The sequence below is a fragment of the Zonotrichia leucophrys genome, chromosome 2, assembly GCF_028769735.1.
Source record: "Zonotrichia leucophrys gambelii isolate GWCS_2022_RI chromosome 2, RI_Zleu_2.0, whole genome shotgun sequence".
In the NCBI taxonomy this organism is placed as follows: domain Eukaryota; kingdom Metazoa; phylum Chordata; class Aves; order Passeriformes; family Passerellidae; genus Zonotrichia; species Zonotrichia leucophrys.
Window position 1 is genome coordinate 48,203,342 of NC_088171.1, and position 25,189 is coordinate 48,228,530.

At 38.3% G+C, this 25,189-nt stretch overlaps 1 protein-coding gene across 3 annotated transcripts in view; it reads left to right on the forward strand.

Annotated features, from left to right (window-relative positions):
- Window positions 1–6,716: 6,716 nt before the first annotated feature.
- The window catches only part of ANLN (anillin, actin binding protein), a 28,960-nt gene continuing 10,487 nt past the window's right edge, over window positions 6,717–25,189 (forward strand). For 2 of the 3 annotated variants that reach the window (XM_064704892.1, XM_064704893.1), the window contains exons 1-20: window positions 6,717–6,842; window positions 11,017–11,170; window positions 11,541–11,825; window positions 12,239–12,585; window positions 13,278–13,500; window positions 14,393–14,586; window positions 14,723–14,830; window positions 15,304–15,424; window positions 16,277–16,393; window positions 16,922–17,148; window positions 17,683–17,834; window positions 18,138–18,285; window positions 18,956–19,091; window positions 19,405–19,587; window positions 20,161–20,287; window positions 21,083–21,131; window positions 21,210–21,266; window positions 22,655–22,693; window positions 23,047–23,068; window positions 24,074–24,186. In XM_064704892.1, the coding sequence (XP_064560962.1) occupies window positions 6,825–6,842; window positions 11,017–11,170; window positions 11,541–11,825; window positions 12,239–12,585; window positions 13,278–13,500; window positions 14,393–14,586; window positions 14,723–14,830; window positions 15,304–15,424; window positions 16,277–16,393; window positions 16,922–17,148; window positions 17,683–17,834; window positions 18,138–18,285; window positions 18,956–19,091; window positions 19,405–19,587; window positions 20,161–20,287; window positions 21,083–21,131; window positions 21,210–21,266; window positions 22,655–22,693; window positions 23,047–23,068; window positions 24,074–24,186 (2,820 nt within the window). In that variant the 5' untranslated portion in view covers window positions 6,717–6,824. The remainder of the gene's footprint in view (window positions 6,843–11,016; window positions 11,171–11,540; window positions 11,826–12,238; window positions 12,586–13,277; window positions 13,501–14,392; window positions 14,587–14,722; window positions 14,831–15,303; window positions 15,425–16,276; window positions 16,394–16,921; window positions 17,149–17,682; window positions 17,835–18,137; window positions 18,286–18,955; window positions 19,092–19,404; window positions 19,588–20,160; window positions 20,288–21,082; window positions 21,132–21,209; window positions 21,267–22,654; window positions 22,694–23,046; window positions 23,069–24,073; window positions 24,187–25,189) is intronic. The other variant, XM_064704894.1, reaches the window with a different exon arrangement.

Consider the following 25,189-nt stretch of genomic DNA (forward strand, 5'->3'; position numbering starts at 1 on the left):
GTTAGGGAGCAGCAGCCACCTTCATGGGCCAAGATCTGCACCATCTCCATGTGGGCTCTGACTTGAGGCAGCCAAAGGCCTGGAGATGCAGAGAGACACATCCAGAGTGCTCACAAATCTCACCACCATTGGAAGAATTAAGGAAGAATTATTTTAAATAACTTCTTGGCAATTTCCAATCCCTTTGCCTTCTTTCATGCTTTATTGTAAGGTGAAGCAACTCTTTGTCATATCACACCCAGGCATTTAGTAACACTATGTTTGTACTATAGACTACTAATTTAGTTTTACTCCATCAGTTGTTTCAGTCCTTCTCATTAATGAAAAGACGTGATCTTATTTTTAAATTCCTTTAGTTAGTCTATTTTCTGTGTCATATTAGTTTGTTAACCAGAAACAGACTGAAATATTAAGGATATTTACTTATCTCTAACATATCCTCAGTGCAATTATATATGCAGTTTGTACTGAAGCTGAGATGACATAAGGGACCAGTGTCCCTCTTGGGTATGTGTGTGGAAAATAAAAATTTCAGTTATGTTTATTTAAATTTCAGTAGAATTTGTCCCTTAAGAAACATCTGTTTCTTATTTCAGATGTGCATTTTTTCCAAATGTTGAAAAAGGGCTTTCCAAAGACACTGAGCAGCCTAAAATCCTGTCTAAGTAGCACCCTCTAGTGTAAATATGCTACTTTTGCAGAAAGGATTTAATTATACTGTATAGTTGACTTTTTCTAAAGAGCTGATACATAAAGTGAAAAAAACTACTGTGAACTCATGTAAAACCCATTTTGTATCCTTATCATATCTTTTCCCTATTTAGCAAAGCATATAGACTACATTTAATTTGAAACACCTATTTTGGTTTTTAAAACTTTCAGGTGATTTTGTAGGTAGCATTCTTGGCCTTTCTTACAAATAATGTATTTTATGTGTGTCCTGTAGTTTCATTTATTTATTTATTTATAATATGATGGCAAGAGATCAGAAAATTATCACCTGTTCAGCCTCCCGAGTCTTTAAAAAAAAAAAGCTAGAGCTGATAGAACACTTTTTTTTTTTGGTTAGTGAAAAATGGTTTCTCAACAAGAACGTCCTAATTTTTCCATTGTTCAGAAAATATTACAAAACCATAAAATGTAATTTGGCTGGTGAAATTGCTGATGTGATTATGTGATTACTCCATTTGCACTATGTTCTAGTTGCAAGCAAGTCTCAGATACTGAGAGTAACATCTTGGTCTAAATTAACATAGCAGCACTTAAGTACTCTCATGCCCTTTGCTTAATTTTAGAATTTTTATGTCAGCAAATGGTACATCTGTACCATATGGATAAAGAAAGAAAAGGGGGTATTTTACCTTGAGACACAAAAGAAAGAAGTCTAATTCTCCTTCTCCTCTGTAAATCAGTTAGGAGACCTAAATGAACAGCCCTGAGAAACTTTCTGTGATTTAGTGATACAAATGCAATGTTATATTGACTGAAGACAATAAATCTTTTGAGACTGCATGAAACACAAATATTTCTTAACTCCTACAGCTTTGTAAAAAAAGCAGAGTTCAACCAGAGTTCTTTTTCTGAAACTGAGTGCACTTGACAACTGTCTTTTGCTGTTAATGAAATATGATTTTTATCTCATTCCTTATTTCCCAACTTTTTCATTTTAATACATCTTCTTTCTTTTCCCATGTTTCTTTGTTATCCTCCCTTGTTGTCTGCCATTTTTCACTCATCTTATTTTAGTTCTTTCTCCCCATAATCATAGAATCATTAAGGTTGAAAAAAGACCTCTAAGATCATCGAGTCCAGCCATTAACCTATAATGTTTTTGTTTTTCCCTCCAACTTCGATTTCTGTGAGATTTTTTTCCTTCAGTTGCTCCTCATAAGAGAGCTTCTGTACTATTTTCCCCCAGCAAGCATCCACTTTAAGGATTTTCCCCCCAACTACACTTGTCAAGGCAGAGTAATGAATGAATCCTTTTGGTAACAGAAAACAGGTAAAGGTCACACCGTAATGGCTATGGGGCCTTGCATTTTTTTAGTTTGGGTGATGTTGCTGCAGAGTAATAATTGGGATTGACTCCATGATTCTCAGCAGGCTGATCAATCACTTTATTATTCTGTACCTATTAAGAAACCCATTGGCCTTGCAGACACTCAGGATACAGGTGGACCCAACTGGTCCTTCCATCCAAACACCATCACCATTGGCCAATTAAGAAACCACTCTTTGGTAAACAAATCTCCGTAACACATTCCACGTGTTCAACAGCTGCAGCAAGTGAAGATAAGAATTGTTTATCATTCTTTTCTCTGATCTTATCACAGCCTTCCCCAGGACAATGCCTGGGAAAGTTGTGCACTGCTATCTGTGGCCAGAGAGCTGCTGCCACAGGGGGAGCTGGTTATGAATTTCCTATTCAGACTATCAGGAGAGAGACCTGTGCTCTGAGCATTGCTAATTTTAATCCGTGTCACACACTGGGTTAGTTCTCACGAAACCTGTCTTGTTCCTGACATAAATATATTCCTTTACTGGATAATGTCAGTCTAAATTGCCTCTGTGGTTATCATAGGAGCTGACAAAAGCAGTGTAATCACCTTTGGCTTGGCTTAGAGAACATATCTAAAATGCTGCCCATCAAAATGTTTTTGATTATGTAACATTTGTAATAGAAATACAGATTAATCCAAACTGCAGCGTTTTGCCAGACTACAGATCTGCCCTTCTATTCACTCTTTGGAGGTGAATTGCCTTTTTCCAGGCCAGGTCTCTGGCATACTAGGATATTCAAGAGGATTTGAGAGCACAATTTGCTCTTCATTTCAGAATCACTGAAAGGATGGATATTATATTCTTACTGCTCTTGTGTGCTGCAGGATTCCCTTATTACAGGGGTCCTGCTTGGGGGCCTGGGAAGAGGGGGATTTCCTACAGCATGACTTAACTTAGATATAGCCAAAACTCAGGGAGTCAGACATGGGCCATACATCCTCCAGGATCCAGGAGAGGCAAAAAGGAAGGTGGGCTAGGGGAAGGAGATGTCCTCAAGAAGCTCTGCAAGGGCTGTCACCTTGTCTCTTCCCCAAGGTTCTTCTTCCCTCTTTGTCTGAAGTTATGGGAAAGAATTAATTCTAATTGGAACCATAGCCCAGAAATTATGATGCACACCATCATGTGTTAGGCCACACATTTGCTTCTCCTCTCCGTGGATTCCCAAGCAATCCTACAACGAGGTGGGAAACGGCTTTCAGAATCATGACAGTTCTTCAGCTTATAAGTGGAAGAGTGGATTTTTTCCTGCCAAAAACACCTTTTGAAAGGAAATTTATACCACAAGGAACACTACACTACTATATTCTAATTACAGGCTATAAATTGAATGTGTTTGCAAGTGCTAGATGGGTGAACATCAACTTTGGAGTTATTAAACAACTAATAAAAGGAAATTACAAGATGGAAAGTAATAATTTTTCTCTAACTGATAGGATTTTTCTGTGCATCAAGGAAGCACTTTGCTCATCTTTCCTTTGGAACCAGCATTATGAACTCAGTTTCTCAGCAGAAAGAAAGTTTTAGGAAATATTCTCCGACAATTACAGAATGGAGCGACACAGAGGACTACATGGGATCAGCATTTTCAATGTCAATATTTTACATTTCTGATTGTGTTGGTATTGTAAGGAAGCCAGAGATAAAAACACTTTGGCAAATGTTCTCCTTATTAGTTAAAAAACGCTCCACTCTTATTAAAGTGCTAGTGCAAACATTTATAACCTTCTGAAAATGCACCCCTGAAAACCGTCATTGCACTTTAAAACCTCCTGAAGGAAAACCTGGCAAATTAAAAATGTTCTTCAAGCCATGTTAAAAGAAAAATGACTGGCTCCAGTGTGTAAGTTCTCAACTCCCATGAAAACTGCAAGCCAGCAAAAACTGTTCCCCCAGTGCTTTGTATTGTGTTATTTATTGTTACAGAAAGAATTTCTTTTCATTAGCTTATGCCTGGCAAGAAGACATCTTAAACCACATCATGTGAGGGGAGGAGACAGTGAAGGGTGTGATTCATAATTTTTGAATGCAAAAATCTGGCATAAAATATAAAGCTGTTGAACAGGCAGAGCTGGCTCATTGTTCTGCTGGTTTCACATGGCATTCCTTTCTTTCCCTCTCTTTTTCTTTGTGTCTTCACACTGTGAAAGATCAGTTGATTTTTCTTCCCATAAGTTGCTGTAGAAATAGTTTTACTTATTTATTAAGAAAAATATAACTCCAACTGAAAATTCCATTGCTAAGAGTTGTACCCCCAGCACTCTGCAAACAACAGGCCTCATTTTTATATCACATTTCCTGAAAAGGATTGACTTTCTTTGGCTCCTTAGAGTGGTAAAAGGGAAAGATAAATTTACTATCCACTGGTTCCTGGAAGCCAGACATAATTCCTTGACAAGATGAGAAACTAAGTATTCTATTTATTTCTAGCAGGACATTGATGAGTCTGGATAGAAATTATGAAGAAATTATTGGCTCTGTAGAGAACAAAAGGGAAGGACATTTGTCACATATATACTGCATTGATTTAAGCAGTTATACACTCCTAGGAATCTCCATTTCATTTTTCAGAGTACACTGCATAGAAATACATGTTACAAGAAATTTATTGCACAGATTAAGAATCATGATTTTCCTCTTTTTAATAGTAATAATTAGCATATGTCAGTGTTATTTACACATCCTTACATACACTAACAGGGCAGTCACCCCTGTTCTGTCGGCCCCCAGGCTGAGCATCATGTGCTGTGCTGTATCATTTGAAACACACCAGCAATGGATGGAGCCACATTTGGAAATGGACCAAGGACAGATGGAGCTGCACCATATAAATCTCACAGACCCACAAGTAAGCAGAAAGCATGTTTAGATTGCAGTAATTCTGTAGTATTTAAAGGGTTGAAATTGTACATGACTTTTCTTCCTTTGGGGTGGCAGGAGAAAGAAAGGAATTAATGGAAATTCTCTCTATTTTCTGCCAATGACTTTGAGCTCCATATTGGCTATTTTGTCTTCTGGTGTTTTCCTGCATTCCCTACTGCTTCATTAAAGGAATTTTTCTGTTGTTTACCAGTGATAGCTAAACCTAGTTTCTCTTGAAGGAAATAAAGCCTGTTCTTTCTTACCACTGAACAGGTTGGTTCATAGATTATGAATGAGTGACAAGTCCCTTCTGGCAAGTCCTAATTTTCTGCCTGGTGTATGAGCAAGTTCTGATGCTGGACCTCAGACTGCTCCAACCCATGTTTATCTGAGAACAGTGCAGGGATATTTGTTTGTCAGTGTCCAATCTCAACAATTTCTTCAGAAAAGTATTATTTGATGTTGTATTTTTAGATTCTGCTGCACACTGATGCCAGAGTGTTTGCAAATAAGACACTGGAAAGATTTTTTTAATCAGGGACAATTAGAAGAGTGTTGGTTTGTTTAGCAAGGCAAAATAAAGGCTGAAAGAAGAAAAGTAAATAAAAAGGCTGCCTATAAATAATCGAAGAGGCAAGAAGCACAGCATTAGTGAAGGGCATTCATGCGAGGTAATGAACACTATTTGCATAGGAGCAGAAAGGTCTAAAGGGGTGCCAGTATGTATGGACAGACTGGAAATTTGCCAAGACTTATTCATTTGGGCAGGCAAGCCTATAGCAGCCTCCCAATGGCAATGGAAGATATGGAAAAAAACTGTATTTGAGATTATACTGAAAACATGTATGTGAAGGATGTTTGGGGTGGTGCATGGATAGCAAGGAGTGAACCTCAGCAACCAGTGGGTCTCTGCTAATTCCACATTCACTGAGAAAGGTGTGCCAGTGAAACGGTGCAGGGGACAGCTGTAGGGAGGGGTGGGTGAAGTTTCATGAGACCCACAGGCCGTAGCATGAGGAGAAAGTCAAGAATCATGAAAAGGAACCACAAGTTTCACAGCTGCACTGGGTAAATATCCTCTGCATTTACTGAGTCACACAGAAATCATGTTTTGACATCTTCATGTCAATGCCAGGAGAAAAATTTATCTTGAAGTGAAAAGATGTCAGGGCATGCTCCTACTGAACAGCTGCAGCAAGATGTGTGATAGACCATAACGGAGTTAAAGGAGGTAAAAGCCTCTTAATTCGAAGAGGGGCGGTCAGCGAGGAGGAGGGGGAAGGTGACAAGAGGACATAGTCTTTAAGCCCTGCCAAGGGAGCTTTAGGTTGGATATTAGGATGAATTTCTTCACAGAAGGAGTGATTAACCATTGGAATGTGCAGTCCGGGGAGGTGGCGGAGTCACCATCCCTGGAGGCGTTAAAGACTGAACGTGGCACTCAGTGCCATGGCCTGATTGGCAGTGTTGTGTTGCGCCATAGGTAGCGATTCCCTGATCTCAGAGGTCTTTTCCTCACAAATTCTGTGACACGGCAGCCATGGCGGGATGGACTCCGGGCACACAATACAAGGAAGCGCTGAGCGGCAGAGAGAGGCACACGCAGAACCCATGAGCGGTGCAGCTCACGAACCTGGCCGTGACTCCCGGCGGGAATGCCGGCTCGCCCTCCCGTGCCGCCGCCATGGCCCTCAGCTCCCCGGGCGGGCACCGCGCAGCCGCCAGCAGCCGGATTGGGCGGCGCTCCTGTCAATCAGCGCCCGCGCGCGGGTGCCGCCCCCTCTTCCCGTGGTTCCTGCGCGCGGCGGGCGCTGAAATTCAAATCCCGGCAGCGGTTGGGGCGAGGTTCGGCCGCTCACGGGCGGCCTTGGCAGAGCGGATCTTGCGCGGGCACCGGCACAGCGATGGACCCGTTCACCGAGGTGAGGGCTCGGCCGGGCCCGGCCTCCCCCAGGCCGTCAGCTGGGGAGGGGGCGAGTTGTCAGTATCCGGGACCGCGGGGACACGGCGCAGGGAAGGGGCCGGTTGGGGTCCGAAGGGAGGCAGCTGCTCCTTGCGCCGCGCTCTCGGTTCGGGATAGTTGGTCCCGGCTGAGCCCTGTCAGCCACCCTCGTCCCCGCTCGGGGGGGGAACCGGGCTTGCAGCGACACTCTGTCTGCAGCGGGGAGACCCTCGCTGCCCCGCCCCTGGAGCCCCGCTCCTGCCGGTGCCTCCGCTCCTGGAGCCGCCCGGGCTGTGTCTGTGTCAGATCCCGCCGGGAGAGGACACAGCAGCGCTGATAGGCGCGAGGGTTTGCGGAGGAGAGGCCCTTCCCAAGCCGGGAGTTTGCCTTCCATGCGCGTCGGGCAGATAAGACTCCCAGCGGGGACGGAAGGGACCCGGCAGCAGACGGCAGCGCTGTTGACACTCTGTGCCTGCCATACTAAAGGTCCTAAATCATACATAAAGCATCATAAATCTATCCAAAGAGGAGACCATCTGATAAAAAATGCATACTATTTGGCACAATTGCTACTTGTGATTCGTCACTTTCTTTGGCAGGCACAGTTCCTCTTTTTTTTTTTTTTTTTAAAGGGCTGTTAGTTGTTAGAGTGAATTGGCCGTGTGCTTAAGTTTTACAGAAGCAAAATTACAGCAAAAAGAAGAATTTGCCACCTTGAATCTGTATGAAGGCTGAAAGTTTCTTAAAGATGCTATGCTGTACTCTGATTTCATGTCAGAGGTGTAGTTTTAGAGCTGTCCTGTGGCTGCTTTGAGAAATGTCATAGTAAAAAGGGCCTTCAATCCACAGCCTGTGTAATTAAAACCTGAACTACCTGAAAAAAAATTCAAATCACATACACTGAGGAAATACTCTCTCCTCCCCTTGTAAACAATCTGTTTATCAAACTGACATCCCTTAGATAATTTGAGAGCCCAGAACAGGTGACTGCACAGATCTGATTTTTAAAAAATGAACATAAGGTGTTGATCTGAACAGATTTACTGAATGTGTTATGCCAAGGCAGGCCTACCCTATTTCCATGTAAAGCCTTGCTAAGTGTAAACATCTAAAACCTCCTTCCTTAATTGGTAGTGAGTGACATGATCCAGCTTGTCTTAAATAAACTTCAGGTCCGGACTACTGAATCAAATTTAAAATGGTTTTGCATGCTGGGAGATATTCCAACCTGTACACGCCCTTCTTGTACATAGCTGACTTTGAAAATGACCAACGGTGAGGCCACTCCCCAGAGTAAACTTCATTCAAGTGTTAGCCAGTATTGCAGAGTGCATAAAAAGTCACTTTATCAAGAATGTTTCTGCTGTGGAAGACATTCCACTGTTGTGCACAGTTTTGACCAATATTAGTGTCCTAGTATTGAAGTTTAGTAACTGTTCCCAAAGTTCTGTGAAAAGAAATTTACCACATATTTTAAGTATTTATGTTCTGTGGTTTGTGTTGCTATTTTTTTTCTTTTAATATAACCTTCCTTTAGGTTAACTGCTTTCAAATAATCTTTGTCTACACATTACCATACTCTGTTACTTGCAGGGACCTGGTGAGGCACTCTAAGTGTTGATTATGTAAAACCTAATAATTTGAGCCTTAATTGGATGAAGCATACTGTTAAGTGTCTGCTGATCACTTTTCAGTACCAAATTTTGTCTGTGTCTCAATGAATTTAAGCTCAAATGAATCTTGGTGTAAGATTCAGTGGAATGCTTTCAAAACAGCTCTGAAATAAGGTTTCTTTTGATTAATCTTGCAAAAAAAGCTGATAACCGGAATCTCAACCAAATTATTAATACAGATTGCACTGAGGAGATGGCAGAGGGGATACATTCTCAGAATCACATTGAACATGCTATTTGTGACTCCATTCATAGCTGATTTTATAACTCAACTTTCTTGCACAAAAGGGTTTATGTTTGTTACTATGGGATGTTAGAAATAGTCTAGGCTATTTTGTACTTTGAAGTAATTTTTACCATTCATAGAAGTGAGGATGATTTCCTAGCATGGAGGATAAGCAATGAGAAATAAGTGATGCAGTTGTTTGGGGAAAATTTGCAAATGTGATGTTTCAAGTCAACTGTTCCTTCAGTTGCTCCCTTTGCTCTATTGTGCTAGTAAAGCAGGGTAATTAGAACAAATTCTTGTTTAAGAACATACTCAGGCCCATATATAATCATATATGATTATCTTCTCTAATATGCACTTTAAAACATACTTTTGAAAAACTGAAGTTGCCCATTAACATTTGAGCTGAGAAGGTTTTTTCGGATTTTTAGAAAGTGCTTTTGTGACACAGTAATCCACTTTGACATTGTAGTCCTCACATTCCTTCATGTAATAAAATAGGTAATGGTCACACACGTGTGATTCTTGGGGCTGTTCTGTGCAGGGTCAGGAGCTGAACTTGTAGTGGATCCCTTCCTGCTCAGTATATTCTAGAATTTTAAACATCTATGATACTCTGAAACTTTGTCATCAGAACAATTGGAGAATGTCCTTGTAGAAAATACCCTGCTGATGAACTTGGAAGTAAGCCTCAGGTTGTGGAGTGTGGCTTACTCATCGTGTGTAACAGCACTGTTGGAATTATGGCAGTTGGATGGAAAATTTGAGATGCAAGAAGCCAATAGGAGCTGGAGCTGAACAACAGAGGCGTGCATTCTTGGGAAGTGACATCTCATATGTAACAACTGAAACTCTCTTGCTCAGCTAACAAAACAGAAAGGAATGTGCCTTTATTTGAATAGAACTGTAGGAGTACTGGTATAAGACATATTCAACTTTTTGCAAGAAGAGCTGTTAATTTAAATTGCCTTTAGGATTTTTTTTCATGTGGGTACTACATGCACTTTGTATCCCTCTCTTTGCATTTTGGAACTAAGGAATGTTGACTTGTGGGCACAACTAGCATGGAACCTGCATTGAAGGCATTCATGCATTTCATATATTTTGGGTTTGGGATTTTTTTCCAAATTCCCCTTCTTCTGTGAAAAATAGCAATGCTGAGATTTGTTTTCACAAAAAAACTGTTGAGATTGACATTCTATTTGTCCTGTGTTGCCCTACAATAGAACATTGTTTAAGACTTCAGCCTTAGACAGTTAAAAATGTCAAATGTGTATTTAATTGCTGTGCAACAGGACAGATAATGGCTGGCACAGTTCTCGCAATAATTTATGTGCCACCAAACAAGTGCAGTTTATATGCTTCCCTTTAAAGGGCATTAGTTCAATTGCACAATTTCTTGTCTCAACCTTAAAACCTAGATCAAAAAAGTCATTAAGTATCCTTTAGATGTGATCAAACTGAGTGATAATGACTTGCAAATGCTATATTTAAAACAAACAAGCCTTTTAAAACTGAATACTGTAAGGAATCACTTTGTGCTAGTGTGGAACACTTACTAAAACAGCTATTTGATATAGAATATAATTAGGGTACTCAAATTTCCAATGAGTAGGAAATTAAAAAGAATGTTATATACCTTAATTAGTATCTTTTTATATGTTTTTCTGTATAGAGATATCTTAATAAACAGGCTATTTACCATAATATAGCTAGGTGTAATATCAGTCTAGTCTTAAAATTTAAGCTTGAGGCAAAGAAGTTCACCTTTTGATTTAGAAGGTGTAATAACAATTTTTTTTAATATTGACAGCCACGCTTTTATTTGTTGAAATTTTTAATGGCCTCTTGACAATCGCTTCAATGTTGTTTATTTTGTTAGAGGGCTAGTGCCAGTCAGGTGACGTGACCAGATGCTTTAGCAATGTGTCAGAAAACGCTGCTAGCAAGACTTGACAGATCAAGATTGTCATGTGATGATTCAGGATTTAAAAAAACCAAACCTTTCAAATATTTCTGATGACTTTGGGGTCTATAGGAGCCCCTCTTCTTTGATTTTGCCATTGCTCCTTTCTCTTTAGCCTGATTTTCTTTCAGTGCCAAGCTAGTTGGAGGCAATAGTTGATTTAAGGACTGAAATTTGGAACCTGCTGTCCACCTATGATAAACAGAATTCCATCATCTTTTACTCTGAGCTGTTACCAGTTAACACACTGCAATGTCTGGTAACACATGACTTATTGACCACTCAGAAACTCCTTGAAAGAACCCGTGCCAGGCGAGAGAACCTGCAGAGGAAAATGGCAGAGCGGCCGAAGATGGGAGCGAGACCCACAATGCAGACCAAGAGGGCCAGAGAGCCTTTGGCAGAAACTGGTAACCAGGCACCTCTTCCCAGTGACGAAGGTATTTAGTGGCATATTTAATAAAGATTGTTTTGATACCAGTCTCATTGTTTTTTCCAAAGGGAAAGTGAAAACACTGAACATTTACCTTCTACTAAACAGTGATGGATGCAGTTACTTGGCCACTAGGGCTAGTTTGTGTTTAGCTGGACCTGAGAGCAGATGTGCCAAGTCATTAGTAAGCTATTTAGAAATAATTGTGTAATGTAAAGAGAGTGCCTTGTGCTTGGTAGATTTGGGAAGTGCATTTTTTTGGGAAGCATATCAGAGTATTCATAAATCATAACTTTATTTGTACTACTGTTATGTGTTGTTGGAAAATATATTAGATTGTTTGAATGCTAATTTGTTTGAATCTCTGACCTATCCAGTAAAACCAGATACAAAGCCATCACCATCAAAAAGGCTCTGCCCTAATGATGTGGAGACTCAAGCTCCTAGTTCAGAGAATGTACAGCCAGTTCCTTCAAGTTCCACAAGCCATGACTCTCCTCAGATGACTTCAGAACCACACGAAACTGCTTCTAACAGAGCTCCATTGGTTCAGCCTCTTGAGAATGCAAAACAAAACTCCAAGTCAGAAACTCCTGCGGCCCTTTCAGTCAAAACACGTATGCAGAAGTTGGCAGAGCAGCGGCGCTGCTGGGATAGTGAGGGTATGTTTTACTTGCTAAGCACCACTGGTGTCTCTCAGTGTTTGCATTGATGATTATGTTGGCTAGAAGGAGATAATGTTGTCTGTGGGAAGATTAATGTGTTTTTAAAGAATTCTAAGACAATACTAGGGCAGGCCCAAAATACTGAAGCTGTTATCTACAGCTTAATTTTAAGCTTATTTTTCTCTGCTACTCTCATGCCTTGCTCCTCACAACACTGACATAAAATTAGTAAACTGCTTGATTAAAAATTTTTAATTTGTTTAGTCTCAGTGCCTCTAGGGCTAGTAGTTTGATTCTGTTGATGGCAGGAGCATCTAATTGTTGATAAACTCAAGGTAAACTCAATATATACAATTATATGTATCTCAGTATAATTTATTAGCAAAGTAAATGTGTTTTCTTTTTTCCAGATCCCTCTGAATGTGTTCCTCTGTCTCCTCTCCAGTCAAAAGATCTGTGTGTTTCTCCACCTAAGCAGACATCCAGTGCCCTAGCAAGCGAAACCCCTATTGGGAGGCGAGGCCGTTTAGCTAACCTTGCTGCTACAATTGGTTCCTGGGAAGATGACCTAAGTCATCCATCTGCAAAGCAAAACAATGCACAAGAACAGCCTGGCACTACTTGTTTATCCAAATTGTCCACTACAAGTGGAGCATCTGCTAGAATCAATAGTAGCAGTGTAAAGCAGGAAGCTGCATCCTGTTCTCAAAGGCTTGTTGAGGCTTCTATTAATAAACCAGCAAACTCAAAGAGAGCGGTGAGTGTCTGATTTAGTTGCTGATTAAAAATTGATTTGAGTATTGTATTTGGGTGAACAAATGTTAGCACATAACTGTTTAATCTGAATTTAAAGATTTGGTGTGAGCAGTCTTAGCCTATTTACAACTTTTGCTTTATTGCAATCCCAGATGCCATTTTTTTAATAGCAGATCTGAAACAGCTTAAAATTCCTTTTATTGCAACTTAAAGATGAGAGTACTTATATGTTTTGTTGATGGCAATGTACTTGATTGCTGCTCTTGACCATCAGAAGGGGCTTGTTACAGAGATACTGGGTTTCACTCTGTAACTTCATATAGTTGATTGACTGAAATTGTGAATGTTATTGCTGTATGAAGACTCAATCAGAATGATGAAATAAGTAGGACCAGACACTTATTGATCAGTTTATGCAATTTTTGCCATGACAATATCTGCCATGTGCATTCTTGTTTAGGGAAATGTGGGATAGTATTTAAAATAGCTGGCAAGAGCATCAAATGCTGAAACAATTTGAAATACTGGATAAAAAAAAGTACTAAAAGCTTAACACTTGTTCTTGGCTTTTTCTTTTGTTGAAGGAACAGGTGCATTGGGTGATGGTATGCTATGCAGAGTGCTTTCATTCTTTTTCCTCTTGAGAGAATAAGAACACAAGTCTCATCTTTTATTTTTTTTTCTCCTGTTAAGGATCCAAACAATTCTTTAACGCAATCTTCAAGAGTCACTACTCCCTGTTCTAAAGAATCTGAAGTACAGCAACGGCCAGCAGAGAATCCCTGCAGTCCCCGGAAAGCTGAAGAGCGTACACAAACAGCCAAGTCAGCTTTGCCTCAACCAGTTCAGTCCAAAGCAGAGCCAGTCAAAGGAACACATGTGCAACTTGAACCTAAGGGTAAACCCACAACACCAGGTAGGCTGTTTTCTGGCTTTAGTAAATAAATATTCATTCAAATTAGGCCTATGTGTGCCGTGTTGAAAACAACATACTAGTTAAGAATTTAAGGTACCATACCAGATAATACCTATTTCCAGCTGTAACTTCAATAAAAAGCTGATGAGTTCTGTGGTAATTATTTTAAGTTATACAGCTTCTGTATTTTGCAGGGGATGTTTTCTTGGATGTGTTTTTTAGTAACTCTTAAGAACAAAAGCAGCCTAAAATGTAATTGAGACTATTCAAAATTTATTTCAGATTGTTTGGTACTATATGTATCCATTCAATATATGCATATTTAGAAGAAATAGAATCTTGTTGCCACATAGGTGCTCTAACTTTGCAGTGTCTTTATTTTCAGTGATAGCATTGATGTCAAAACAAGTGAACATCCTCAGTTTTTAATTCAACCGCTTGTTGTGTCAGAAACCTGGACTAACAGCTTGAACTCTTAAAAATGATGGCCAGAAAAGCATGTTTTAGATATGCTAATAGTAACAGATAAGCTCAGTGAAGCAGGGTGGATGCCAAACAACATATCCTCCTCATGCACTAGAATGCTTATTTCTGTGAAAGAAGTGAGGCTGGTTATAGAGGAAATTTAGAAAAGACAAGCCAGTTTAAATAACTGATGTATTACATATAGACTGTAGTAAGAGAAAGACATCTACTTGCTTTGATTTACTGTTTTATTAACATCACTGTTATGATTTGCATTTCAGGTTCAGTTTGTATAAAGTGTAAGGGAGTAAGAGCTGTAAAGGAGGCAGCTTAATTGCTTCACTGGGAACCTTCATCAGGATACAAAATTGCAGTGATTTCTTTAATATTGAGAGTTTCTTTCAAGGCAAAACAATTGTTCTTGTAGGGGGATCTGGAATTAAGCCCTTCCTGGAACGCTTTGGGGAGCGCTGTCAGGAGCGTAGTGCACGCAGCCCTGCTACGAACACTCCAGGGTGCAGAACGCCCACTGTTACCCCAAACACAAGGACAATCCAGGAGAGGCTTCTCAAACAAAATGAAAATTCCTCTACTGCCAGTTTAGCACTTCAGCTTAAACAGGTATGACTTGTTACATTCATAGCCAGTTTATAAGCCTGGGGAAGGTTATTACTGTTCTTCCTCTACCTGAGGAATCTGAAGTGTTGTGACACCTTAGGGCTGTCAGCTTTTCTCCCATTTCCCTTCATTTGTTTAGGAACGTGAACGGGAACTTGCATGCCTTCGTGGCCGATTTGATAGGGGCAATCTGTGGAGTGCGGAGAAAAGTGACAGTTCAAAGAGGAAGCTTCCAGAAGCTAAAATGGTAATGTGTTACCTCATCAATCAAAATATGATACTTTGAATTGCTTTAACATTTTCTGAATACAGAGTTAGATGTGAAAATGTGTATAAGGGGTAAAAACCTATGTTTTGGGAGTGCTCAGGCTGGCAAGACCACTTGTCTAGTGACTTGTTTGATTATTAACAAATTATTAGTTTATTTACCTCTTGTAGAATCAACCAAAACAAGTGATACTGCTTTGAGCCAATTGAATTATTTCCTTTTTGATGATAAATGTGGGGGGTTTTCTGTTCTATAACTGCAAAAGCAAAAGAGCTCCTCATGCAAGCATTTAAGATTTACTCCTTCAGATAAATATCTTGGATAAATAAATAGGGTATTGGATAGGTAACCTCTTTTTCCTAGCAGATGGTAAAATATATTTTTTTTCTGGTAGTTTTTTTAGTTGCTTTTAACGTTACCTCCTGAATGCATTCTGGTTTTATTCTTGCCAGGAAAGCCAATCTCAGGCCAGTCCAAAACATCCTCCTAGTTCAGATGCCTCTGCTCTTGGATCTTCAGAAGACACATCAGCAGGTGACAGGCCAGCAAAGTCTCCCAGTGTGGTGTCTTCGGGTGAGAACTGCCACAGTTTGCCTGTGACTAGTGCTGGACAGGAGCACTGCACTTGATATTCATGAGCAGAGAAAGAGGCCAGTAACACTGATGTGTGGAACTGGACCTCTCCTTTGGTTACTGGTTATCTTATTTAAATCTTCTTGTATGATAGTAGTATTTGCACTCCTATACGACTTGAAAGGATGGCAAGGCAAGACTGGTTTTTTGTTTTTCAATGGGTATACCTCTGTTTCAAACTTTAATGGAAGTTAAGGGCAGGGAAGTGAATGAGAATTGTCAGTTACATATTTAGTCTATCCTGTACCTGAGTAACCAAATTTCCACAAGAAGCTAACTGGGGGGAAACTCTTCCCTTGTCAGTATCCCTTTGTGATATTAATTCTTATGGTAGGACACCTGAAAAGAATTGTGAGGTGCTCCTGGAATCCTTTCTGGTGCTTACTGAGCAGCAGAATCTTCAGCTCTCTGTGAAAAAAGTGTGAACTTAGTTAACACTCTTGGTAGACTGTTCACTTGAAAGATCTATCAAATGTCCTTCTAGAAAAATTGGATTTGCATGCAGTGGTTTGTTTAGTGGATTTTTTGTTTGTCTTTTTAAAATTTTCCCTTTTTGCTCTTGAGTGTCTGTACTCTGCTATGGTTTCAGCACTGTTTCTTGCAGTGTCAGTTTTCTGATTATAATATAGAAGTCTAGATGTACAGGTTGTGGAGGGTATTCTAATGGGGTTTTTTGACATGTGGCTAACTGGAATATTTAGTCTGGTGGTCTTTTTGTCAGTAAGACTTCTAAAATTCAATAACTAAAATAAAGGCTAAACATAATACTTCTTTTCTTTATAAACCCCTTAGATACTTCTAAATGTGAAGAGACTGATAAATCCAGTCCTCTGAAGACTGCAGAGTCAAAGAGCCCTGTAAAAGCGATGTCTGTTTCAAAACTTGAACAACTTGATGAGAAACCAAAAGGTTTGTATTGAGTAGACTTATATTAATGACTTAGCTCTCTATGGCCCCTTGTCCGGGACAGTGTCAATAACCTTCAAGTCTGAACAATGAATTCAAATAAAAACATTTGCTGATCCCCGTGTGTTTTGTAATGAAATTTATATAAAACAAATTAGGAAACTTCAGTTATCATACATAACCCTTGCCTCTTGACATTCAAGTCTTCAAGGAATATTAAAAAGCTCATATTAAAGGCTCATTGGAAAAGGACAGAAATAACTATCCTACTCTTTGATTTGCAGTTAAATTTCAGATGTATTTGAACCAAAAGGTTGAAATTTGTATAAAATGTGCATCTATATATTTCCTTTCTGCATTGATTATGCAGAAGTAGTATATTAAAATAGCCATGGAAGTGTGCTTTTAGGTTCTATATGCCCAACTGCAAAAATTGCTTTTTAATCAAGCTTTCTTGAAAGGCAAAACAAGTTTCTTCTGTTTAATGAGAGTCTCGATGTTACTAATACATTTTAAAATGTCACCCTTCAGATGAAGTGTACGAAGGCAAAATGCGTGTGGATGACGAGATGAATAGCTCAAAGGTGATAAATGAGATTTTTGAAATTCTTCAAGAGGATGGTCCAGACATAGAAAAGCTGAAGAAAGAAATGAGCATGAGCCTGGAAGGTGAAAGTGATGAGGATGAGCAGGAAGAGTCACTGAACATTTCATCAATGTCTCTGTTAACCCCTCTAGTGGAATCTGTTGGTTCAGAGGTGAGAATTCAAGGAGGGTGGGGAAGGACTTTTTCATCACACAGAGGTGTCCAATTGGCTTGTGAGCTGTGATATTTTGTAATATTAGGATATGTGGGCGAATAAAGAAGTTTCAAATGGTATTTTGCTAATGAAAGCATAATGAGGCAAAGTTATTTTTCTCTGAAAGTAGTGTAGCATATTGGATGCTCTGCTAAACAAGTGGACTGCTAAACCTGTTACCAGTACTGGACTTGCAGTGCACTCCACCTGCATTCAGTGGAGTGACCGCTGTTGAAAAGTCTGAAGAGAAGGAATTATGTAACTGCACTGATTTAGAAGCTAAAGGTGACATCTCATTGAGTTCAAAAATCTGTTAGTGTCCTTAAATAAATAAACTTGCTCTATGTCTGTACTTGTAAAATATCATCTGTTAAATAGTTTTAAGCAAATTTACTGTTTATATGTAAAACAAGTAAAGGAGAAAGAAAACAGATTATTATTAGTAGTAGTATTATGTGAACAGATAGCTGTAATATATTTTCTTTTCCTTAGGCCTTTGGTTCTCCTTCTAAGTCAACTGGGGAAGGTAGCAGTATCAGTGATGTCAGTCTGAAGTCTGAGAAGTTCCAAAGGACCAGAGTTCCCAGGGCAGAATCTGGAGACAGTATTGGCTCTGTGTCGGAAGATCGCAATCTTCCTTACAGGTAATAAGCACAACCCAACACCCCTGATTCTGTGAGGGTTCAAGTTAAAACACTGGCTTTTTAAACTCTTCTAGTGATGCATACCATTAAAACTACAAATTAAACTTTTTTTGCAAAATCTCAGCCTTTATCAAAGATTGTGTAGTCTTTTATGTTGCTTAAACTTAAAATCATCTGTTAGAATGCTTTCTTTAAAGCCATTTAGGCAAGTTGGAGAGCTTCAATGTATGATACATGCCTATGTGTCTTTTAAGAAGAGCTTTGCACACCTGTGAAACATTTTGTGATGTTTCCTTTTTCAAGTGTCGATGCATACAGATCCCAAAGATTTAAGGAAACAGAACGTCCTTCAATAAAGCAAATAATTGTTCGCAAGGAAGATGTGGCTTCCAGACTAGAAATGAGAAGAAATGGCCCATCTGATCAAGTCAACATCAAAAAGAAAATGCAGGTACCTAATATGCTTCTGAAAATCCTTTTTCTAATCTACTGTTTTCAAATTTCATTGCCCCTATGAATGTCCAGGATGTTAACATACTGCTTAGAACTGCAAAATAAGGTTGTTAGGTTATTTCTATTTTGCATAAATATCTTATGGTAGGGAATGATGATGATGCATAATTTGAACAGCTAATGCTTCACTTAAAAGGATCATGTTATAGATTAAGTCTGGAGAGAACAAGCCATTATTTTGATAAGAACACAGAGAATCAGTGTCTTAGCACTGCCTTTGAATTAGGCAGAATTTGTAAAAACCTACTTTCAGTAGTTAATATTCTGATCTTTACTAGTGCTTTGTTTGCACTAATCTCTATTGCTGAATTTCTGGTTAGTGCTGTTTTTTCTGGTGAAGGGAAGACTAGATGGGATATGGAACATACAATATTGGAGTCTTTCACTCCCCACTATACCTCTGAGATCAAAAAAAATTGTGCTGCAGTGTTCTTTTGCCGAAGTAATGGTTAACTGCGAGGCTTTTGTAGTTAAATAGATTGCTATTTAAAGGATCTGATTTTCTTTTGAAGCCTTGCCCCCCAAAAAGGCTCATCTAGAGACATTTCCTTGTTTGAATGCAGCACAAGATCTCTCTTCTTGATATTGTTTTTATTTGTTTTCTCTAGGAATTGAACAATGAGATCAACAGGCAACAGACAGTGATTTATCAAGCCAGTCAAGCTCTGAACTGCTGTTTTGATGAGGAACATGGAAAAGGGTCACAGGAAGAAGCAGAAGCAGAGAGACTTCTTCTCTTTGCAAGTAGGTTTTTATACTCAAGTTCAATTCTTTGTAATGAACATTTCAACAAAGTTCATAATTTCTTCCTCACCATTTATTGTGTTACATTGTGGCCATTTATTAATAGTTCTTCTGGAAAAAATAACAGGATAATATCTGTTCTGTCTCTGCTCATTTTATAGGCAAGGGGACGCTTTTGTATCTTTTTTGACCCTTAAATATTAATAATTTTACAGTGTAATAGAAATATAAGTTGCATTTTACATACTTAAGGCAGAAAAAAATTGTTCAGTACTTTTTCTTCTGTAGAACCGTAATTAATTTCTTTGTGCAGCTGAGAAGAGAACTGCTTTATTGGAAGAATTGAATAAACTGAAGAGTGAGGGACCACATAATAAAAAAAATAAAGCTGCTTCTACATCCGCTGAATTTGCTCCCTCCAGGGGATCTGTTTCCATTTCAGAAATGCGTCTACCTCTAAAAGCAGACTTTGTATGCGGTACAGCTCAAAAGCCAGGTAAAACTAGCAAACAAAAGCTTTATTTCTTTTCTCGTCCCTCTCATTCTCCCAACATGTATTTCTGGTTCATTCTCCTTGGGTTTTGGGGTTTTTTTGTCTTCCGCTGTGATGTTCTCAGAAATCTAGGGGTAATGAAAATTCAGCTATTACATTCAGTCAATCTGCTTCTGACTAACATTTCAATGTTTCAGTGAAAGCTGATGTGTGGTTAAGCTGGCAGACCTAAGTAAAATAAATAAGTAATAAGTAAAATAAATAACTAAGATTATCTGCTGATCTGACTGAAAGTTCCTCTCCCCTTTCACACACTGGTTAGTGTAGGTCTGGCCTGAGATGCCCCAGGCAGTAAAGCAGTTGCTGTGAATCCTGTGGAGACAATTTAGTAGTAGACACAGCATAAAGAAAATAAAATTGTTTTAAGATTAAGTTTATAAGCAAGTCTCAGATGTAACTAAATGTTTTAAGAAGGGTGAAACAGAGATGTGCTTTATAGCAATGCAGTATACTTGAGAATTTTTTTAGAGACTTGGACTCCTTTGGCTAACCAAACCATCTGATGTGTGCTTACAGAAGCAGGAAATTACTACTATGTAATAATACTGAGATCTGGAGCAGAAAACATGGTTGCAACTCCATTAGCAAGTACTGCCAGCTCCCTGAATGGAGATGCTCTTACTTTTACTACGATGTTTACTATGTAAGTATAAAGAAACTCTTGAACCAGTTTTAACTCTGATGGTGGAGCATGCATAAAAACATTTATAGTCTTAGTTATAAGAATGTCATATTCTGCAACAAAGTGTGGAGAGATTTTGTGGTATAGCTATTTCCTCCTTCAAAAAATAGCTGGAAGGCACTTCTCTCAAAAGAGCAACCTAGACTTATTCAACCATCCATCAGCTATTTTATCTCTTGCATTTTCTGCCTTTTGTTCTTTCCTGGAACACCTGCACTGACAGATGGATTGCTGTGCCTGAGATGGGTTTTTCTCTTTTGCAGCAACTAACATTTTATATAGCTATTTGGTTTTGGTATCTGGGAAAATAGTGCTCTTATAACTATAACTTCAACTCTCACATGTCAGCTGAAAAGGCATTGTGAGTTCAAATGACTGTTTGCTAGTAAGTCTTCAAAATAAATAAACTCTGTTTTTGAAGTTCAGCTGTACTGGAATTTTCACTTAAAGCTATTTACTCGAAAAACCCAATCTGTGACAGGGGAGGGTGCAATTTGAGAAATGGTAGATGCACATTATCTGCCTCTTGTCATCTCCTCTCCTTTTCTGAGTTCCAAAAAGTATTTTTCAGTAGTAATACACTAAAAGCTCCTTGGACACTTATAAGGAGCAAAAGGAGGGAAGAAGTAAAGAGTAATTTTAAAACCCAACAAAACCAACCACAACAAATAAAAAAACCCCCAAAACTCCACCACAAACAAAAACAAAAGCCTTTTGCTTCAGTTAGTTTAACTTGTTTTTTCTTCTTCCCTTTAGGCATGATGTGTCAAATGACTTTGAAATAAATATAGAAGTTTACAGTTGGGTATGTATAGTTCCTGTGAAGAGGAGGTGTAAGGGAGAATGATGTGCTGTACTTTCTCAATACCTTTTTGCCTTACAGGTGCAGAGAAAAGAAGGTACAAGCACTGATAAAAGGAAAAAGACAAATAAATCTAAGGTAAATGAAACCTGAAAATCAGTAATGTAATGTTTCAACAGAAGGTGCTCTAGCAAAACTGACTGATAGTCTTACACAATCTGTTGCTTGCTTTTACTCCCTTCTTGGAACATCTGCCATCACAGATGGATTATGGAGACCTACAGCAATTAGTAGATTGGACCTGCAGCACTTAGTTGAGTCTGAAATGTATTGGTGGGGAAGAAGTATTACTAGTTCTGCAAAATGCTATGCTTTGCAGACATTTATTTGTTAGGTGTGGGGACTTCAATAGTGGTTTATTGCCCTTTTTCTCTACATCAGTTAAACTATGCCAGTCAATACACCCTACCCTGGAGTTTGATTTGTCTTAAAAGTTTTATTGATCAACTAAGAACTTCTTTCTCCCCAATATTAAATATAAGCACTAGATGCTTACTTTTTAAAGCAAACATTGTTTTAATAAGGGTGTGCATATCAAGCGTTTGTGATTTTTTTCAGTATATATGTAGATATGTAACCCTAAACAAGCCTTTCTGGAGGTGGCTTGGGTTTTTTTTTTTTGGTGGTTTGTTTATTTTGGGTTGCTTTTGAGGGCGTGTGTGCGTATTTTTCTTTTCATTCTAATAGAGCACACAGTGAATTAGTGGCTTCAGGTCTGATTTCCTCCTTGACATATCTGTCACTTGGTAAAACCAAGAAACTTGAGTGTCTTTTAAAACAGCTGGAATGAGTACTTACGTCCTGTGTCTGCAAGCAGAAATAGGAAATTTCTTTATTCTTTCATTTGCCACAGTGAAAGCTTCCACCTATTCTCTTAATAAAAATTTCAAGTACCAGGGTTCACTTCTCCTGTACTGTAGTTTAAAGGAATTTTTACTTAAAATTGAATGATTTCATGCTACTGTGGGTAAGTTGCTGATATGAGGTTATAGGTTTGCCAGTGGCATCCTATATCTGCTTTTTGACAAGTTACTTAGGCTTGTCTTTCAACCTCAATAAAAGTACATAACTCCAGTTTGTGTTTAATATACAGTCTCACTTAAACTTTGAGATTTTAACTCGAAAATAATGATGTATAACAGCAGTATATTGAACATATCCTTACTTTTATTGTTAACTCTTACCTTTAGTTTAGCAAATGGAACTTTGAAATCTCATTACATAGGTAAAAACACCTACTAAGATTGGTTTTCTGCTTTAACTTTTCTGCAATAATTTCTTTGCTATGTGGCATTTCTTCCACTGAGAACTCTTATGTCCAGTCAAAACCCAAGACTTACTCATAGTAATGAGTACCCATTCAAAATTTGAGATAAGCCTTCAGCAGTTTCACTGTCTAGTTCTCATGCAAATGTGCTGGACAAATGCAGTAGCAAAAGCATTTATCTTCTTGTCTTCTTTTGTAGGTTATTACTCCAAAGAGATTATTAACATCTATTACCTCGGTGAGTATGAATGTAATATTGTAACAAGATCTGACTATGCCCCCTTCCAAAGGGCATGTTCTCACAGATTAAGGCTGTGCCCATAATAGATTTTTTCTATTCCTTATGTAAGGCTCTATAAATTGTCCAGTTTTCTGCCAAATTTTTCAGTCATCAGCTCAAGAAACAGCTCTGTTACATATGTAATGCTGGAAATACACATTTATTTGGACTTTCTTTTCAATTTTTTTTTTTCTATTTGATTGGGTTTTTAGAAGTATTTCAAATCTAATTTCTTTTTACCTTGGCTTTGTCTCCAGTAGAAACTGTCAGAAGTACTTTTTCACTAAGCTTCTATTTCTCTCTCTTTCTAGAAAAGCAACCTTCTTACTCCAGGTAAGTAAAGTCTAAACATCTTATGCCAATCTACACTTGCTGCCAAAACTACTATATCAACAAATAATACTTGTAACAGATGACAATTTGTGAGTAGTAAACACTAAATTTCCTAGCCCAGAAACTGGCCCTGTGCTTATTATGCTACCATTATGTTCAACAGAAGATATCTTCACAAAATCAGAACTAAAATCTGGTGTCAGATACCCATGGTTTACATTTTTTTTTCCTGAAAGTATGAATTCAAACTAATTTAATGATTTTAAAAGTAGAGAACTAGAGTCTGCTGTCAACAAAGTAATACAGAATAATTGGAAAATATGAACAGATTCTGAAATATTGCTTGTGTATAGTGTTTTGTATAAATATTTATATATAGAAAACATATGTAAACTTGTTTATGTATTTCTGACTCTTGACAGAGAAAAACAGCACCTCTAAGTGTTTTTCTAAGTATATAAAAACATTATACTCTTATCTGACCTAAAGTATGTGATACTTGAGCTAGCTTTAGCAGGAATTGCAGCAATAGGAGCTCATGAACTAAATCTGGAATGTGTATCATGCTGCTGCTACTAGTGAAATTCCTGAGCTACATGGTGTGTTTCTCATGATGTAAGTGCAAAGGAAAGGCGTACAAGTTCCGGAAGATTGCAGTGTGTCACTTGAGAAGAGGTTAAGAGATAGAAAAGTCACATTCCTACTGAAGGGTATGTGTGCTTTGTAGTGTGCCCCAGCACTCTCTCCATCCCTCTGAGACTTAAAATGCTTTGTTTTCTCCTTTGTGGATGTTTTCAAACCTTGTTTCGAAAGAAAAGATCTTCTCAGGAGGAATGGTGTGTGTCAAGATTCTCTCTGAATATGCTGCTGGGCTTGGCTGCACTGCAAAGAGCACTTTTCCTGGAGTACTGAGCAGGGCATGCATGCAGTAGTGCAAATAAAGTACTTATTTTTAAGCCTTGCAGCATCGGTATTACTTTACTTCACTTTAACTTTTCTCCACAGCCATGGCCAGTCCAGGTGGCCCAAATGCCATACGCAGTACGAATTTCATCCTTGTTGGATCCCACAAGTTATCGCTGTCCTCTGTGGGAAATAACAAATTTGCACTGGACAAGGTAATGGAAATTACTAGTTGCTATTCCAAAGGTAATTGCATGCTACTAGAAAAATAAGAGTCTAGGTTTACTTTTCAAGTGGAAGCACCATCCTAGAAATGAATATATATAATGGTTTCTAGATAGTTTATTTATATAGAAATTAACAATTTTTGTATAGTTTTTACTTACCTATATCATATGAATTAAATGTTGTTTTGAGATAAACAGGGATACTTTCATTACTATGCCAGGTGCTCTTTAATTTCTGTAGGTCAGTATAAGATATGATTGTGCAAAGATAATGAAGGAATTTGATTACTAATTTGCTTTCACTGACAAAAAATTGATGTATGCAGTTGGTATTTCTATATGTGGTCTTCATATTGTTGCTCCTAGTCTTGCAGTTATCACTAAAGAAGGCATTAAGTGTGTTTTAATGATAATGATGTTTTTGAATTTTTCTGCATTTAATTGACCTAAAAAATGCCATTTGAATATATTTAGGAGCATGAGTTTTTCCTTTCATATCCCAATTAAATTTGTAGAAGCAAATTATCTTAAGGTGTTTTTTAGAACTCTTATTGACTTTTATGCCATTAGTTCCTTGTCTAAACAGAATGTTTATTGGCTTTTGCTATGAGAAGTTTAAAAAATACGTTTTTACATTCATTGCAATCTCTAACCTTGTAATATCTAATATCTAAAACCTGTTTTAATAGGTGTTTATGCTAGCAGCTATCCTAAGCTAGTTTAAATTAATTCAAATGTTACTGCAGTTTATGGTAGTACTGAATCACAGCTTTAGCTACCCAAGAGCAGCAAAAGAATAACTTTGGTTTTTTTGGCCAATTAAGTCTTATGGCAATAATAGTATTATTGCAATTTCAGCTTCTGATAAGAGATGAGAAAACAAGAACTAATTGTGTTTGTGTATAAGTCTTGAAACAAAATATCTCAATAATCCTATCTTGCATTTTAGAAGTTTTACTTTTTGTAGATGGAAGCAGATTCCTTTACTGAA